The sequence below is a fragment of the Mustela lutreola genome, chromosome 10 (assembly GCF_030435805.1).
Source record: "Mustela lutreola isolate mMusLut2 chromosome 10, mMusLut2.pri, whole genome shotgun sequence".
Taxonomy (NCBI): Eukaryota; Metazoa; Chordata; class Mammalia; order Carnivora; family Mustelidae; genus Mustela; species Mustela lutreola.
This window is the reverse complement of record NC_081299.1, coordinates 25,426,715-25,444,756: the sequence shown is the minus strand read 5'-3', so window position 1 is coordinate 25,444,756 and position 18,042 is coordinate 25,426,715. Positions and strand designations below refer to the sequence as shown.

General features: G+C 49.3%; 1 protein-coding gene across 1 annotated transcript in view; it reads left to right on the top strand.

The window, feature by feature from the left end:
* The window catches only part of CSMD2 (CUB and Sushi multiple domains 2), a 616,179-nt gene that overhangs the window by 189,526 nt on the left and 408,611 nt on the right, over nt 1-18,042 (top strand). Inside the window, exon 4 of the mRNA XM_059136925.1 lies at nt 8,746-8,940. Within this exon, the coding sequence (XP_058992908.1) occupies nt 8,746-8,940 (195 nt within the window). The remainder of the gene's footprint in view (nt 1-8,745; nt 8,941-18,042) is intronic.

Genomic DNA, 18,042 nt, shown 5'->3' with positions numbered 1-18,042 from the left:
TCCCCTGTAATCCTGCAGAGGATCCTTAAACTCATGAAAGCCCCACCCTGGAAGGCTCTGAACTTCCCCCTCCACAGCTGCTCTTTTTGTTCAGTGCTGTGTTTCCTAAAAGCAGGGCTACCTCTCCTTTTCTTCTTCCTCTTTTTCCCAGAAAGATCCCTTGTGTCTGAAGAAGCTGAAGTCATTGATACAGAGGTGACTCCCCTCTGGGCTAGAATGGACAAGTTAATATACAAGGTGCCCTGTTACATTTGAATCTAAAATAACATTTTTTTTTTTTTTTTGGTGTAAGTATATCCCAGATGTTGCATGGGATATACTTATGCTAAAACCCCTATTTGTGTTTCTCTGAAATTCGAATTTAACTGGGCATCCTTTGTTTTAACCAGCAACTCTATTCAGAGACCTAGGATGTTGCCTCTTCAGTGCTGCTTCAGTGCATGGAGTCTTGTGGTTGCAAAGTGTCAAGGAAAATTCTATACTGACAGCCCCACCGTGGCTGCTCATGGGAGAGTGGATGCCTACACAGCCCCAGATCGTTAGGGTGGGGAGATAGGGCCAACGAGGCTCCGCCTGGGTGTGGGTGGGGGTTGCCCTAGGTCTGGCAGAGAGAAGGACAGTGCAGGGACACAGAGCACTGCCCCCATGCTGGGAAAACAGCCTTGAAGCCGGAGAGATCAAGGTTACCACCTGATGAAGGAGACAGCACTGTGGTCAAGTGGCTTGATTTTTAAGCCCAGCCCTGATCGCAGCCAGCAGTGTGACACTGGGTCCGAGTTAACCCCCAAAAGGAGACCTCCATGGTACCTGTAAGGGGAAAATGAAGTAGAGGAGCCCAGATAAAGTGCTGAGTGGAAGGTCTGGCTCAGATTAGACATCCAAATGCTAAGTTACTGTCATTACAACTGACCCTCTGACTCCTTTCCCCATAGCGGGACTCACGAATGCCAATCTAATGAGGAGCGTGAGGACTAAGAGAAGTACCATCCCAACAGGAAGAAGTGGAGTTTGAACATAGGCAAGCCCTTCCCCACAGCCAGCACAGCAGCCCCTGTTTTCAGGGTCAAACTGAAGGGGAAAGGAAATGAGACTTCTCTCGCAGTCCTTGGAGGGCTTACTGCCTGTGTTTGGCCTACTTCCTGCTGGTTGCCTCTGTCCAGGACTCCTGCTTGCCTGGCTCACTTTTCTCCCAGCCCCTGCCCATTTGATGCCCAGCAAAGAATACTGTACACCTGAGCTAAGTGCCTAACTGAATCGACTGTAGTTCAGGGCTGCCAGACGGTGGCTCGTGGACTGGCTGCCTGTGTTCTCAGTAAAGTTTTATTGGAACATGTGTTGTCTGTGGATGCTTCTGCACTACAGTGGAAAAGTTGAATCACTGAGACAGAGACCATAAGGCAAGGCCCCAAATATTTGCTATCTGGTCCTTTATACAACACAGTTTGCCAACCCTGCACTAGTTTATTGCCATATATATATATATATATATATATATATATATATATATATATTAATATATAATGCATATTTTTATATTTATATAATATACATTATATATATGTACATACATAAAATTCATTCAATGCATTCCAATCAGGCACCCTCTTCCTGCCAGACATTAAGTGAAACACAAGATAAATACAGAATAAGTCATTTTTGCCCCTCAGGGGAGTCCAGCGATGAACACAAACACCTAAAGAAGTAGGCTTAGCTCCATTTGGAAAGCAGGGCGTCCTAAATGGACGGCTGAATGAGTTGCAGTGTTGTGTGACAAGTGCAGGAATTGATATGCAGCTAGAATTCCAAAGTTATTCTGTAAGTGGGACCCCAAAGCTCCAATCAGGTAAAATGTGGGTGGAGAGGTCACACAATGAGGAAATAATGAAAGGAGACTGTGAAGTTCACGGGTGGGCACTTCTAGAAATCTGGGGGCCGATCACCAATGACATTATGCGTGAATTGACCTTCTATCCCAATGTGTTCTCCGGGGATCTTCCAGTTTCTACCAGACACAAAGAGCATCAAGGAAGGTGTCACAGAGAAAGTGACATTGAAGTGTGGCTTTGAAGGATGAGCAGGAGTTTTCCAGATGGAACATTTGAGAGAAGAGTAAGCCATGCTTGGGGATCCTGTGGTTTAGAACAGCCCTAGTGGAGGGGATGAGATTGGGGGAGCAGGAGGTAAAATGGAAGTTGTCAGCCGGGGTCACCTCATGGAAGGATGCGGCTACATGAGTGTAAACTTTGATTTATCCTAACAGCGATGAGAAAGCTCTCCAGATTTTCTTCTTCTTTCCTTTTATTTATGTTTATTAATTTTTCAAATCATTATTTATTCTTTTGTTAATCATGCAAAAGAGCAGGGGACCTGCAAGGACCACTATGCCTGGATGGCAGGGAAGCTGCTTTGGGCATGTGCATGCCTGATGGGGTGAACGAGGCAGGGCTGGGGTAAATGAGCCCTTCTAGAAAGTTCACTCTGTCATCCGTGGGGACAGTGCCTCGAAGGGGCGACACCAGCATCAAGGAGATCAGAGTGGGGTGTGGAAGTCCAGGGGAGAGGCGAGGGAAACTATCAAAGGAGATGCAAGGTGAGGGCAAGTGTGATTTATGGAGCGCAGCCCAGTCCAAGGGAGAGGTCAGGCTTGCTGCCCCCGGAAGTCAAAGTTCAGTCACAAGAGAGGCCCCAGGAATTGAACAGTTCACAGATCAGAGATATAACCCCAAGGGGTTAATGGGGTAGCTGGCACGAAATAGGTTGCCGTGAGTGGTTGTCAATCCCAGCTCTGCTTTGCAGACCCCTGGACGAGCCCAGGCTCTGCCTCTGACATTCTGAGTCAGGAAGTTGTGGGACAAGCATTAGTAGCTTTGTGGAACTCCCCACATGCCCCTGATGTGGAAAGTGGCAAAAACTGCAAACCTGAGCCAAGCAAGCACACTCACCATAGGGAGTTTATGTGCGGCACTGGTTGGGAAGAGGTGTGACAGGACAGAGCCCTGTGAACCGGGATTGGGGGAGGACAGTGTACCCCATCAGTGGCCCTGGTGCCCCCTGTATTTGATTGACTGACAGGCAGCAGGAAATGTATGGGGCCAAGTGAGGGGCTGACTTGCCTGGTGGACACCCCAGGACATCCCCCAGGGGAAATGAGGGTAAAGACCCTACGAGGAGAGTTCAAGATACACACCCTACCCCATGGTGGAGTGACTCAAGGTGGGGTGCTCAAGTACAAGCAGAACCTAGTGCAGCTGCAAAGTAGGGGTTCAGGAGCCCGGCATTGCCTTGGAAACCCAGCCTTACCCCTCAAGGAGCCATCTGGCCTTGAGTAAATATCCCAGCCTCTCTGGTAGGTATGCTCCTCTCAACAAGGGAGGATAATGGCCTCTCTGGCAATGGATTGTTGAAAGGATTAAATAAGATCATTAAGTCATTTAGGGGCACCTGGGTGGCTCAGTGGGTTAAAGCCTCTGCCTTCGGCTCAGGTCATGATCCCAGGGTTCTGGGTTCAAGCCCCACATTGGGTTCTCTGCTCAGCAGGGAGCCTGTTTCCCCCTCTCTCTCTGCTGGCCTCTCTGCCTACTTGTGATCTCTGTCAAATAAATAAATAAAATCTTAAAAAAAAAAAGATCATTAAGTCATTTGATCAGCTTTTATCAAAGTATTGTTATATACGAGGTAGAATGTTCTAGGAATTGGTACACGAAAGTGAACAAAATAGACTAAAATCTGTCTTTGTGGAGCTTACATTGTAGCAGGGTGAGATGAAGAATAGCAAATGCATCAAATATATAATATGTCAGATGAGAGGAGTGGAAGTGGAGGCAGCAAGTGGAGACAATTCTTTGGGGATGGAAATATATACAAAGCACTTGGCACTGGGGCTAGCACATAGTAAGTGTGCAATAAATTATGTTTACAAGGCCAAACAGCTAAAAGTAAGGGAGTTATAAAGAATAACTTTATAAAATTAAAGGTCATGTGTGTGATGCAGAAATACCTTGCTCGGAGTAGTTACTTGGAAGAGAGAGGTTTTTATTCCTCCCTCTCCTGACCATGCCCACTACCCCTCAGTGTCACACACACACACACACACACACACACACCCCAAACACCATCTCCTCTTTCCATGTTGTGGGAAATGTAATCCTTCCCTCTGAATCCTTTTTCCCAGCCATATTGCCACTTAGTATCCACCGTCTGGCCATGGAGATGAAACAAGTTGCTTGATGGAAGATAAGAAATCAAAACATACGGAGGGTGCTTGTCCAGAGAGCATAAATGACTCTTCATTATAATATGGGAACTAAAGTCTCAAATTAAAAATAAAAGAAGGCACGATGTAGCTTTTGCTGCACTCCAACCACAGAGGAGATTCATTGTCATACAATCACTGAGAATATTATGTTGATTGGCAAGAACCAGGCTTTGAAGAAGGGACAAAACTCCCCACAGCTAATCTACAATGGAATTGTTCAATGTCAGGCACAGCTTTAATAATATTGTTCTGAGGTACGTTGGATGTAAATATCCCACTCTTCATTTTGTAAGCAATCAAAGGGAAGTTTTATAGATGGGCGAGCATGAACAGCTAAAATAGCTGTGCCAAAAAACACACGGGCAAAATCAAAAAAATCAAAGAATGCCCCACCTCAAAAGGCTTGCTTTGTGGCTTCTCTCCGATCTCCTCTGTCCAGCAAGTTGCACATCAGACACATTACAAAAGCCCTCGCTTTAAATGTTGCCCTTGACATTATTTAAAAAAAAATTACAAGGTTAGTAAATCAGACTGGTGGGGGAAAAACATACAAACCATTAAATCTGGACAATCAGATAATCACCCTTCATCTTGTCGCAGCACCTACAATGATGGAGGGAGGGAGGGAACTCGGTTGATTAAGCACCTACTGTGTGCTGTCTCTGTTGGATCCAGTATCACAGTCCAATTAAGAGTGCTGAACAATGGAGCCAGAAAGACTGGGATTCACAACCTAGCTCTGCCGCTTTCTAGCTCTGTAGCCTGGAGGAAGTTGCCAAAACTCTCTGTGCCTCAGTTTTTTCCTCTGTAAAATGAGGATAACAGGTATCCCACTGGGTTGTTTTTAGGATTAAGTAAAATTAATTTGTAGCCCGGGCCCTAAAACCTATCCGTTACTCAAGAGTGGATATTATAGAGCTAATTTTACTTAATGTGCACAATAGTGCTACTACAGGTTGAACGGTGTCCCCAAAAAGATATACTGAAGTTGTAACCCCCAGTAGCTGTGAATCTGACCTTACTGGAAGTAGGATCTTTGCTGATGATGAAGTTCAGATGAGCCCATTAGCGTGTGTCTTAATCCCAATCCAAAATGATTAGTGTTTCTATAAAAAGGTGAAATTTACAGACAGAGACACAGAGAAATAATGCCACTTGAAGATAGGGGATGGGAGTGGTGTGCCTTCAAGCCAAGGAATGCTAAAGATTGCCAGAAAGCCACCAAAAGCTAGGAAGAGACAAGAAAAGTTTTCAAGTTTCAAAAGGATGCGTTCCTGCTTACACCTTAATTTTGGACTTCTAAACCTGTATATTATGAGACAATAAGTATCTGTTGTTGTTGTTGTTTTAAGCCACCCAGTTTGTGGTACATTATTACAGCCTTAGGAAACTAATACAATACCTACCATGGGAAGAAACAGTATCCTTATTTTCAGATGAAGAATTGAAGGCCAGAGGCGACAATTCTAGCTTAAGATCACTCAGCTAGTGGTTGCGCTGAGATCTGGAATCCACACCTCTCTGAGCCCAACATCTGCCTCCATCTCTGGCCACTATGAGGTCTCTTAGGAGCAGAGCTTAAGATTAAAAAAAGGATGTGGCATTGGGACTGAGCTTCCATTCATCACACCCAAGTCCCAGCCGAGGGGCCAGGTCAGAGTGGCCTGATTATGAACAGCTCATTAAGTAAAGAGCAGTGAGTGTTTGAGAGTGACTTTTTAAAAAGAATCGACTTTTATTTATAGTGACGTTCCAGTCATTAATTTCGAAGGAAGAAAGCCCAAAGCAGAAGCAGGTTCATTAAAAATTTGACATTAGTAATTTAATTAAATTGGGTCTTTGCATCTCGTTGCGGAAAATGAAACGTTAGTTCTACACCAGTTCTCAGCCCATTTCCCCTGGTTTGCGCCCTCCCCTCACCTTAGTTTGCTTTCTTCTCCAAATGTTCACCTGACCTGCCCCTCCACCTCCCGACACTCACAAACACACCCACATCACAGTCACTGCCTCCTCTGCAAGCCAGCAGTGTGAGCTCATGGGAAACGTCAAGGAAGCCAATAGTGTGGGACCATAGGAAATGCCAAGATAGCCAGCAGCGTGGGATCATGGGAAATTCCAAGATGGTCAGTAGTGTGGGATCATGGGAAATTCTGAGGTAGACAGTAGTGTGGGGTCATGGGAAACACTAAGGTAGCCAGCAGCATGGGATCATGGGAAGTTCCAAGGTGGCCAGCAGTGTGAGATCACGGGAAATGCTAAGCTGGGCCAGTGGGCAGGGTGATAGAGTTAATCCCTTCATCTGAGTCATCACACCCTTAGAGATAGAGCATATGCACAGAGAGCTCTTCAGTCTTTAAGATAACTCACAAAAACTTCAGCCTCTCGAGGGCTGGGACCCTCCTTGTCTAGTTCGCTAATTCCCAGCATAGTAGGCCCACGATAAATGTGTATGACATGAAGGAATTAATTGTATTACATGAATTAATTCCTTCATGTCATACATATTTATTGTGGGCCTACATGAATGAGTAACTTCCCCAAACAACTAATTAATGAACACAGAATTAAATCCATGCAAGTGCCAGGCATTGTGTTAGGGCTCCCGGGATATACCTATGGGCCAGATCAGGCCCCTGCCCTTGGGGGTCCTAGGACTTAGTGGAATCGTGCAGCAACCATTTTATGAGCACCTACTATGTGCGGGGCACTGTGTCATCATTTATTGTCAGTAACCCCCTCCACAGTAGGTAGTATTCTCCTTTCTCAGTTGAGGAAATCAAGGCTTAGAGAGGTCACATGAGTCAAGGCCACAGAATAAGACAGAGAACAGTGCCTGGTTGCAGAACCAGATCAAGGTGATTCCAAAGTCTGCCACTTCTCCCTACACCATGCTTTCTCTTCCTGGATGGGGAGAGTCAGAAAAGGGAGGGGAAAGCCTTCTTTCTGAGGGTTCTAAGATCATCAGTGTTGGTAGAGAGGGTCCTGGAAGACGGACGGCAGCATGGTCAGGAAGAGGGTATGGCAAGGGCCCGGGAAACCCTCTAGGATTCAGGGTGGCCACCTCCACTTCTTCATCCTTACTCCTCATCCTGGCCACCATGGCCCTCTTATTTCAGGCTTCTTGAGCCCCTAGGTTGTCTCTGGCCTCAGGCCACTTGTGCATGATATTTCCTTTTCCTGGGACACTCTTTAGCCTGGCTAATTCTTACTAATCTCTCAGGATTCAGCATAGATGTCACCTCTTCCAGGAAGCCCTCTCGGACTGCCCTAGACTGGGTTTGGTCCCCTGCCTGGTCTCTATCCTATCAGAACATTTAACATACCTTTAATTGTGCACATCTCTCATGAAGTGTGCTCGGATTCACGTGTGTCATATTTATGTGTCTGCTGGGCTCTCTCCTAAGCACTTCGCATATCTTTGCTAATTTAATTTTCCCAAATACCCGTTGAGGGAGGAAAGTACTGTTGTGATCCCTGTGTTGCAAACGAGGAGGCTGGGCACAGGGGACTTAAGGGACTTGCTTGGGGTCCCAGAGGTAGTAAGCCATCTGTTCAAGATGCATACCCAAGTTCTTGTGTCTGTACTCCCCACCACCCTGCTCTATAGCCTCTCAGTGATGCCTCAGTGAGCCATCACTAGGTGATGGATGTATACTTGGATGGTGCTCTGGACATGTCCGTGAGCCCTTGTCACTGCCCTATGGGGACATCTTGAATGGGAAAGAGGTCTGACCTTCAGGGCACAGGCAGTTCTAACTCTGGGGAGATAGGCAGAGGGTTGGGAGAGCAGGATTGGGTTGAACAAGTGACCCAGGCAGAGGAGCTGCTCCCACCCTCCCTGGAGATTGGCTGGTACGCTCCCCAATTTCCTCGGGATAATGAGAGCCCACTGGTAGCTGGCCGTGATGGCTTGGCTTGGGTCACACCCTGTACGTTGTAATCCCCAGCTCCCCCTTAAAGTGGGTCATTTGGATCTGAACTCAGGTTCTTGTCTTCCCACTTCACTGCCTGTTCCAACACTAACAGCCCCTTCAACTCTCCCTAACCTGCTGGGCCAAAGGGCCCTTCCAGCGGCCAGGACAGACACACATGAAAGGAGGGATGCTGGGTTTAATGAGCACCACGCCATGCTCTGCACCCCTTCCCTGGTTGTGAGGCATGTGGACTATGAAATCAGGGCAACCAAACCCAAGAGATTAAAGTAATTTTTCCCTGGAGAATCTCGAGTGATGGGACTGTCGTAAGCCATATCCATGGTTGCGCGGGAGAAAAGGCAGGAAACCTGGATGTCCGGTCATAAACTGCAAGTGCAGCTCCTCCTTAATGCTGGGCCACCAGGAGTACTCAGAGACTAGGCAGCCTCGAGATGGCCTGCCCACCTACCCGGGAAATGAGACCTGGGGAGGTGACTTGTCTGGGCAGGCACTGCATGGAAATGGGCTTTGTGGCTGAAGCCTCGCTCACGGGTGACGTGTCTCCCTCTCTCACAGTGCTCCCCAGTCACACATGTGGGAACCCCGGGCGGCTGCCCAACGGCATCCAGCAGGGCTCAACCTTCAACCTCGGGGACAAGGTCCGCTACAGCTGCAACACCGGCTTCTTCCTGGAGGGCCACGCCGTGCTCACCTGCCACGCTGGCTCCGAGAACAGCGCCACGTGGGACTTCCCCCTGCCCTCCTGCAGAGGTAGGCGGCCAGAGAGGGTCTGAGGAGTGGACAGTAACTGGGAATGCTGGAGCTTCTAGTGGGACCTGGTCTTTGCGGGGGAGGGGAAGCTACACCGTCCACTCCAGCCACCTTGGGGGTGCCTGCTATGGGGAACGCATGTCTGGAGATCACCGAGAGTCCTAGGGTACCCAGCTATTCCAGAGGCCTCTCTGCCTCTCTGACTTTCTAGCCCTCAGGTGTTCCTCTCCTCAATCCCTTTCCCCCACATCAACAAACTCATTATTATTTTTTTAAGATTTTATTTATTTGACAGAGAGATGGCAGGAAAGGGAATACATGCCAGGGGGAGAGGGGAGGGAGAAGCAGGCTTCCTGCTGAGCTGGGTGCCCAATGTGGGACTCCATCCCAGGACCCTGGGATCATGACCTAAGCCAAAGGCGGATGCTTAATGACTGAGCCACCCAGGCAGCCCAGCAAACTTATTTTTAACCAATCTGCCCTCCTGCCTAGAAGAAACATGGTTTCTTCTTGTTACGGAATATCTGTGTGCAAGTGTCTTCCCCAGCTGCTTCCCTTCCTTTCAAGCACCCTGGTCATTCTGCTTTTCCCTCGCCTATAAATTTCCTATAAATTCAGCCTCTCTCCCTGTTCCATGAAGTCCTCCTCTCAGCCTCCAAATATGCTCAAAACCTCTTTACCCCAACAGCCCTCCCACCCCCAAAACCCGCTGCCTGAGCCTCCCAGCTAAGGTCACCAACTTATCCTGGTTTTCCTGGGATTTTCCCATTTCTAGCTCTGAAATTCTCTCATCCTGGAAACACCCTCAGCCCCAGGCAAAGCAGGATGATGGCTGACCCTCTTCCCAGCCTATTTCTTATTGTCCCTCCAGTCCGTAATAACTGAGTTTACTTCTAAGTTAATTTCCCATGCCTCTAATCGGATGACAAAAATAGCACATGATCATTTTTAAATGATCTTAGAGAATTCAGAGAAAGAATAAAGAAGAAACAAAATTTACTCATTTTAACCATGATTTTCGTGTATTTCCTTCCTATCTTCTAATCCATACTGCATTATGCATATATTATGAATATGTGTATAGTTGAGATTATTGTGCATGTAGATTTTTTAAGGCACCTCTTAAAGACTGTGACATTGTACTCTAGTGTTTCCCCAGGCCACCTGGCATCTCGAGAGCTCCATCCAGCCTTGTCTCTGCCCACCCCCACCCCCACCAACTTCCCACTTACTCCTCGGCAGACCGGCCTTTGGCCCCAATATTCTGCATCATGTTGTCAAATCAGATGGGAATTGTTTGGGCCCTTATATTTCTTGACCTCTCAATAGCCTTTTGCACTACTGACCACTCTTTTCTTCTTGAAACTCTCATCTTTAAATTGTACAAATCCCAGAACACTCCACTATAGGTCTGAAGGGGGGTTGGGGGGGAGGATGGTTTCAAGGAGTTGAGAAATGATTGGAACACACAGCTCTCCTTGGGTTCAAGTTTTGCCTTTCTCTTGGAGGCAGCTTTTCTGTAAATACTGTCCAAAGACTAGCTTGGGGAGACGGGCTCCCCTTTCCTGCCATATGCGTACACCCTTTGTACTATCCACACCGGGTGGAAAATCCTTGGCAGATATGTCCCTTCCCTTGTTCCCACGCCAGTGGAAGACATAATTAATTGATCCCAGCACCCTTTCTTGAGCCCAGACACGGCTATGAATTCCTCCCCAACAGACAAGCCACAACCAGTCGGTGTGAGTCGCCACCTGACCCCATGTTTGTTTATTCCTTGACCATGTTGGTCCTTCTTGGTGGAACCCAAGAAAACGAGAGTCTCCCTCCTTACCTTCCTAAGGGCTCCTCTCAGGCCCCATTTCTAACTTGGGGTGTGCCTCTTGTTACGTGCTTGCTATCAGGAATGACCAACCCCATCAGGGGAGACCTTGGCCCCTCCACACAGGTGTGTGACTCTGTGGACCAAACAAGGCCTCAAACTGTTGTCTTCACTCCTCTTAGAGAATCCCTACCCACCCCCGGCCTAGAGGATATCCCAGCTAAACACTCTGACCTTCCCGGGAAGGGTGTCAGAGTTGGGACGTGATACTAGAATATGAAACCAGGTAATATGTGAAATCAAGTATTTAAGTTATGAAACAAGACCCACCCTTTTCCTTGCTCTTACAGCACTCTAAATGCCATGCTCTTTCAAGATGGAACTAAAAAATAGTGGCAGCCCAAGTGTGAGAGGCAGCCGGGCTGTCCCCACTCCCTGTCCTGCGCCATATAATCCACATCAGCACCCACCCCGATAGGGTAGAAATCCTCTTCTCTGATGTCATCAGCTTGAGCCTTCTCTGAACCTGGATCTCACATGCCCCGTCTCCTTGGGTTCTACTCTTTGAGCTGAGGTCAGGAACTTGGCCCATTGATCTTCAGTCTCTCCCTGTCCCCAGGGGAAAAATAAAACAAAACAAAAAGCAAAACCCACTAACAAAGGTGTTTGCACACATGCAGGGCAGCTCTTTGTTGAAGGTGTTGATGGCAACAGAGGGAGTTTGTGGCTCAACAATGCGAATGGCCTAGAATGACAGTCTGAGTCATCAGGAACCTCCAAAGCTTTCTGCTCTGTTCTCTGGAAGCTTGTCCTTGGCTTCTGTCTTGGCAGGCTCAGGCTCCCCTGGGGCTGTGCATCACACCCTCTCTTCTTTCTCCATCCTCCTTCACTTGGCTCCTCTTGACTTTGGCCCTGCAGGGGGAATTGCACTGACCGCTTAGGCACAAGAGCCCCATTGCCTCTTGGCTTTGCTGTCTCCTTCCAGGCTAACGGGTCCCTTCCCAGGGTGGTGTTGTACTGAACAGAGCCACCTCACAAGAAACTTGGCTGGCTGTGAAAGTGCCTTTTTTATTAATCCACCAGTAAAAGAGGAGTGCTGAAGGCTGTCCCCTGGAGGTCTTCTTTGGTTGGGTGGGCTCATGGCCCCCCAGTCTCGAGCCTGTATGTCCGGGTATGGGACCAGGGCCGCGGGGGTGGCGTGGGCTGGGGTGATGGTGCTTCCCCAGCACTCACACCCCAACAGTGGTTCATGGGCAAGGGGGGGCCCTTTCTGGGGCACAACTCTTTCCCTGTCCTCTCTCCTTCCTCTTTTGGCCTCTCAGATGATGGCGATCTTCCCCACCTCTCCCCAGCCTTTTCTTTAATCCCAAAGGTCCTAGCATGGCCTCACCTCTCGGGACATCTTGCATCTCTTGGGATTTCTCATCCACTACATGCCTTCTAATTGTCACTTGGAGATGACTCTTCAGTGTCTGTCTCTAAGCCTACTCTCTATCCCACGTTGCAGGCCCCCATGGGTATCAGACTCTACCAAACCTTTCCCGGGTGTGTGCCTCAAATGGGGCACATCCAAAATCTAATTCTTTTTGTCTTCCCAAACCTGCTGTCTGTGTGCCTTCCGCAGCTCAGTGAAGTGTCACCATCCAGGGGGACCAAGCCAGACACCCCAGTGGCATCTTACAGCCCTCGCCCTCCTTGTCCCTGACACCATCAGCCACCATGTCCTGTTGCATCTCTCTGCACCTGTCCTCACCTCCAAGCCTCTGCCCCTGCCCAGGGGCTCTGGCTAGGGACAGTCCGGACTGCCTCACATCCCATCTCACCAGTACCACTGCAAAACAGCCCTCCCAGATCCCCCACCCCGCCCCAACATGACCCAATCCATTCTCCACTGCTGGAGTGACCTTCTAAGCCACAGATATGACAGAATCACTTGTTACTTAGAAGGCAGCCAGTGGCTCTTCCTTCCTGATGGGGTCAAGTTTGGATTCCTTAGCATGGACAAGGCCCTTCCAGAAAGAGTCCTACCTAGGCTGATCTTTCTAAGTCTTTTCTCAGTAGCTTCTAATTTTGCTACACCAGAGAAGGTCCTCTTCTGGAACACACCAGGGAAGCCAGCCAAGGATGTCAAGTGTGGCTTCCAGAAAGGCTTCAAGTCCTGGAGGCTCCTTGGTGTCTTCGGGGGCTGAGATGTGTCTCCACTCATGACTGGGGGAGGACAGATGGCTCTCCCACTCTCTGAGCCACAGCGCCTCCCCCATTCTGTGGGCTTCAGGTCCATTTCTGGTTCCTAGTTCACCATAAGCTGCAAGAACAGTCTGAGACGTGTCCTCAATAACACCAGTGATTTTCCAAGCTGCACCTCCTCGAGAGGCCACGCCGTACAGGAGCTGAGGGGGTTGGTTCATCAGGCGTTCCACGATGCCAGGAGTCGTGGTCACGCCAGAGCTAACTGTTCGTACTCAGGAAGGATTAAAGCCTTTGGCCTTTATTCCTCTTGTGTAGAACTCTCAAGGGCTGGCATCTGTGAGTGGATAAACCTCATCCACTGGGCAGTGGTCCGTGAATATTTGCTGAATGAGCGGATGGCTAGATGGGTCTAATTCACCACCAGAACCATGTAGGCATACAAGCCTGAAAGGCAAATTGCTGGCTTGGGTTAACCCACCTGCCCAGCAGTGCTGAGTGATGCAGAGTCTGAGGCCAAGGCTTCCTGGAGCAGGCTGGAGGGCCAGAAATGCCACATGCCTGGCTGAAGGGTAGACTCAGCCTAGGGACATAGCCCAAACTAAGGGGGAGTGAGGACCCACAAGGATATTAGGGGACAGAACAGGTGCAAGGTTGACCTCCAAGGAGGCCCATCCCAAGGCTGCTGGCCCTCTGAGGCTTGGTCTAGCTGGCAAAGGGAAAGAGGCAGGGCCTGTGACCTCCCTTTGCTTTGTGTCCCTCTGGGCACCTTGTCAAAGGCAGAGGTCCCTGGGAGGCTCTGAGCTTTGTGGAACCTCTTTGAATCACAAGAAGGAAGACCATGTCGGTTTCGGCAGATGGCCTCTGAATCGGGATGGGCATGGGCCCTGGAGTAAAGAAGGCCTCCTGGGGAAGGAATGGGGTTCGGATGTGCTGGGGGCTGGGGGACAGGTGGAGAGAAAACATCTAGAGCAAGTAATGCTTGGCCTCTGAGGTTCGAGCCAAACACTGCCGGCTGTCCCCTCACTTGGGGAAGGGAGCATTGGTCTGCGGAAGCTTGGGCTGCAGTTGTCCAGCTGCATTCCCGATTTTCTAGCCCCAGGGAGAGGGATCTGGGGAAGACGAGACAGAGGCAGTGTGCTATGGAAAGAGCATGGAGTCAGAAGGGTCCAAGTCAGCCCTAGCCATCCCGTGCCAGCTCAGAGTTGCAGGTCACTGGAGTGCTGCTAAGCCTCCTCTCATTTTCATGTGGTGAACACTAGCTGTGGGCTTAGTGGCTTACTCATTCGTTCACTCTGCATTCAGCAACTTCATGAGGGCCTATCGCGTGCTAGATAGTTAGTAACTAAATCCTTATCTATCGACGGCCGATTTTTGTTGGACATTTGTTATTCTAGATACAGAGAATTCTCATGGTGAAAAGTCAGACCAGGCGCCATGAGATCATGGAGTATTTATCTGATTTTAGCAGCTGGGAGGCAGAACACAGATAAAAATCAAATACACAAATTTCAGATTATGAGGAAAATGAAGTGGATCATGATAAGAAGGCTACTCGAGATGGAGCCCTCAAGAGCGGTCCCCTCTGAGCAGATGATACCTGAATTACTATGTGAAGACCCTGGGAAGGGCATTCACAGCAAAAGGAACAGCAGGTGCAAAGGCCCCGAGGCAGGAGAGAGTTTGACATGTTGCAGAAAGAGAAACCAGGCCTGTGTGGCAAAGTAGAATGGGGGAAAGGAGTTGGGGGAGAGGAGTTGCGGTGATGAAGTAGAACAAGAAGTTGGGGTGTGGTTCTAAGTTCAGAAAAAAGCCAGGGAAGAATTTTAAACACAGGTGTGGTGCAGCTGAACTTATTTTTTTCCAAAGTTCACCCTGAGAGCTAGAATGAGAGGGACTAGAGCCGGCAAGAGGTGCAGCCAGGAGGACCAGTCAGGAGGCAGCTACCATAGGCAAGCAGGCTGCAGACTCTGCCTTTGGGCCACAGGTGACCATGGGAGAGATGGATTGCATGTAGTGCGGATGGAACAGAGAGAGGGTCAAGGCTGACTCCTAAGCTCGAGAGCTGGCAGGCTGGGAGTGTCGATACTCGAGATGGGAATGACTAGCACAGGGAGTTGGAAGCATGTGCCCTGAGGGGGATCAAGAGAGCTCATTTCATCCAGATAAAGTCTGAGATGCCCATGAGACATCTGGGGGGGGGTGGATTTTAACTCTGTGGTTGGGGAAGTTCTGAGCTAGGAAGAGATGGGGGGAGGGATACGAGACCCTGTGTTGGCACCATGGGTGGCAGAGAGGGTCTGAGAACTGCACGCTGGGCCCCTTTATCCTGATCACACTACACGACATGCAGAAAGTACCAAATATGCCAACCAGTGTGGACCTTGAGTGATTCTGGAATGTACCATGGCTTCCAGATACTGTTCCTAACCACAGGGTTCTTCTCCTCCCATTAGGGTCACCAGTCCTTCTCCAATCACCTTTGCCATCACTGTTACTATAGTAGAACCGCCCAGAATGTGTTCTAGAGTCCAGTCACCTGGATTCAAATCCTGGCTTTGCCATGCCTACCCACTAGCTGAGCGACCTTGGGCTAGTTACTCCACCTCTCTGTGCCTTGGTTTGCTCACCTGTAAATAATACCAACAACAGTGCGTATCACAAGGGGGAAGCAGGGTTCAAGTTGATCAACACTGCGTGTGCAGCAGAGGGCCTTATTCATAGCGCTGACCCAGGGAGAGTGAGCTGCTGTGATTCGAACTGCCACCACACTGCAGGCTGGTGTTCAGGGAGCTCCACCTGTCCTCCAGGCCCTGCTCTGCCTCCTGCAAGCTTCAGCGAATCCCCATAGGAGCACCAGGAGGTCAGAGCTTGCTCTCCCCTGGTGCACATGAGGGAACTGAGGTGCGGAGAGGTGAGGCACCTTGTCTGCGGTCTCATGGCTTGAGGGCAGTGGACCCAGGATTCTAGCCAAGGCCATGCATCTACCAGCCATGATCTTGACCTCCACTGTTGGCTGCAGACAAGGACAGTGGCCTGTGACACCTGGCAGGAGACTCGTGGTAACACGGTTGCTTTCAGAGCTCCAGCTTGGTGGCTCAGGGCCTGAGAGCTTGATCCTCTCCCAGGGGCATCCCCTGATGGGTCCACTAAGCCAGGCACTGCCCAGTCTCCTGTGTTCCCTCGGGACTTTCCTCTCTAGACTGTCTCAGGAGCTCCAGTAGAGAAGCCTCAGGGAAGGGGCCCAAGGTGGTTCTGCTGGGCAGATGTCGCTTCAGTGTGGGGCGGGAGGAGCCAGCATCTGTGGGAGCTGCTTCTGTTCTTTAGGGAAAGCTTGACCCAAGACTCACCCACCTCCACCCGAGTACAGGAGCTGGACTGCGCTTTGTAGGCAGCTCAAAGCCCCCACCTCGGGCCCCTCAGACAGAGGGGAGGAGGAGCAGGAGGAGCTTCTCATACTCGGAAAAACCCCTCTCCAGGGCCTGTTGCTTCCAGGGGCTCCTCTAGCCCGTGTCTGGTGCAGCATTAGAAGTAGGTGCTTAACGGCATGGCTCCGGAGTCAGAGTGATCTGGGTTCAAGACTGACTCTAGCAGTTAGTAGCCATGTGACTGTGGGCAAGTTTCAAAAACCACGGAGTTATTGGGGCACCTCGGTGGCTCAGTTGTTGGGCATCTGCCTTTGGCTCAGGTCATAATCCCAGGCTCCCAGGATTGAGCCCCACTGGGGCTCCCTGCTCTCAGGGATACTGCTTCTCCCTCTCCCTCTCCTGCTACCTGCAGTTCTGCCTGCTTGTTCTCTCTCTCTCTCTCTCTCTCTGTCAAATAAATGAATGAATAAATCTTAAAAACAAAACAAAACAAAACAAAAAAAACACCGAGTCAGGGTACCTGGGTAGCTCAGTTGGTTAAGCGTCTCCCGTCAGCTCAGGTTGTGATCCCAGGGTCGTGATGTTGAGTCCCACATAAGGGCCCCCTACTCAGTGGGGAGACTTCTCCCACTGCCTGCATATGCCCTATGCCCTGGCACATGATCTCTCTGTCAAAACAAACAAACAAACAAATAAATAAATAAATAAGATCTTTTAAAAATAAATAAAAACCATTGAGCCTCAGTTTCCCTATCTGTAAAACATAGATGATATTATACCTATCTCTTCAAGCAGTTTCAGGATTAAACAAAAAAGTATCAGCAGAGCATTTAGCACAATGCCTGGCCTGTACTCGAAGCTCAACAGAGTTACATAACTGAATACCGTGTCCCACCTGTATTCTTCTCCCCAGAAGGATGCCTTGGGGGACCATATCCATGGATGGCATCTGGCATTGGGGAAGAGCAGAAATACCAATGCTCTCAGGCAACTGCAATTTCTTAATTTCAAGAAAGGGCATCTTTGATCAAGCCAAGGATAAAGGAGCAGAACCCTGAACCCCCAGAAGAGGTGACTGATGAGGCTGAGCAGGTCCCTGGAGCCCCCGGGGTCCCTGAGCCATACAGCACAAGGAAAAGGGGAGACATCGAGGCTTTGGGGAATTCACACCCTGGCTTCTGCCTCACACTTGAGTTGTCAGGTGGCAGCTTCTCCCCCAGGGCCGACGGGGATTTTTGCTGCCTCAGAGACAGAGTAGCCTGGGGAATGAGGACATGGATAGAAGCCCAGAGCTAAGTGTCCCCAAATTTGCAGGCGTCCAGGATTTGGCACTGGCAATGGCCTGAAATGTAAGGAAGCGAGGAGTAGGATGGTTCCCCCGTCCCTGCCTGAAATTTGTGAGTCACTGGAGAGTTAACAGACATCCAAGGGGGCCAGGGGTAGTTCTCTCAAATTATAGTTAATTGAAGAAATTTCGGTGGAGCTTTAGGTCGATCATAAATAAAGTCATAAACTTGGAAGGGCAACGCTCGGCATCACACACCTGTACCTTGGAATATACAGGACTTAATGGTAGAGCAGAATGCCCATTACCAGAGAAGGAGGAAGTGTAAATTAATATTTTAGGACTGTGGTGTCAGCTGAAGGTTATATTTTATGGCTCTGAAGTTGTAAACATGAAATATGATGCCTTGTTTCAAGGCAGAGGATATCTTCAAACAACTT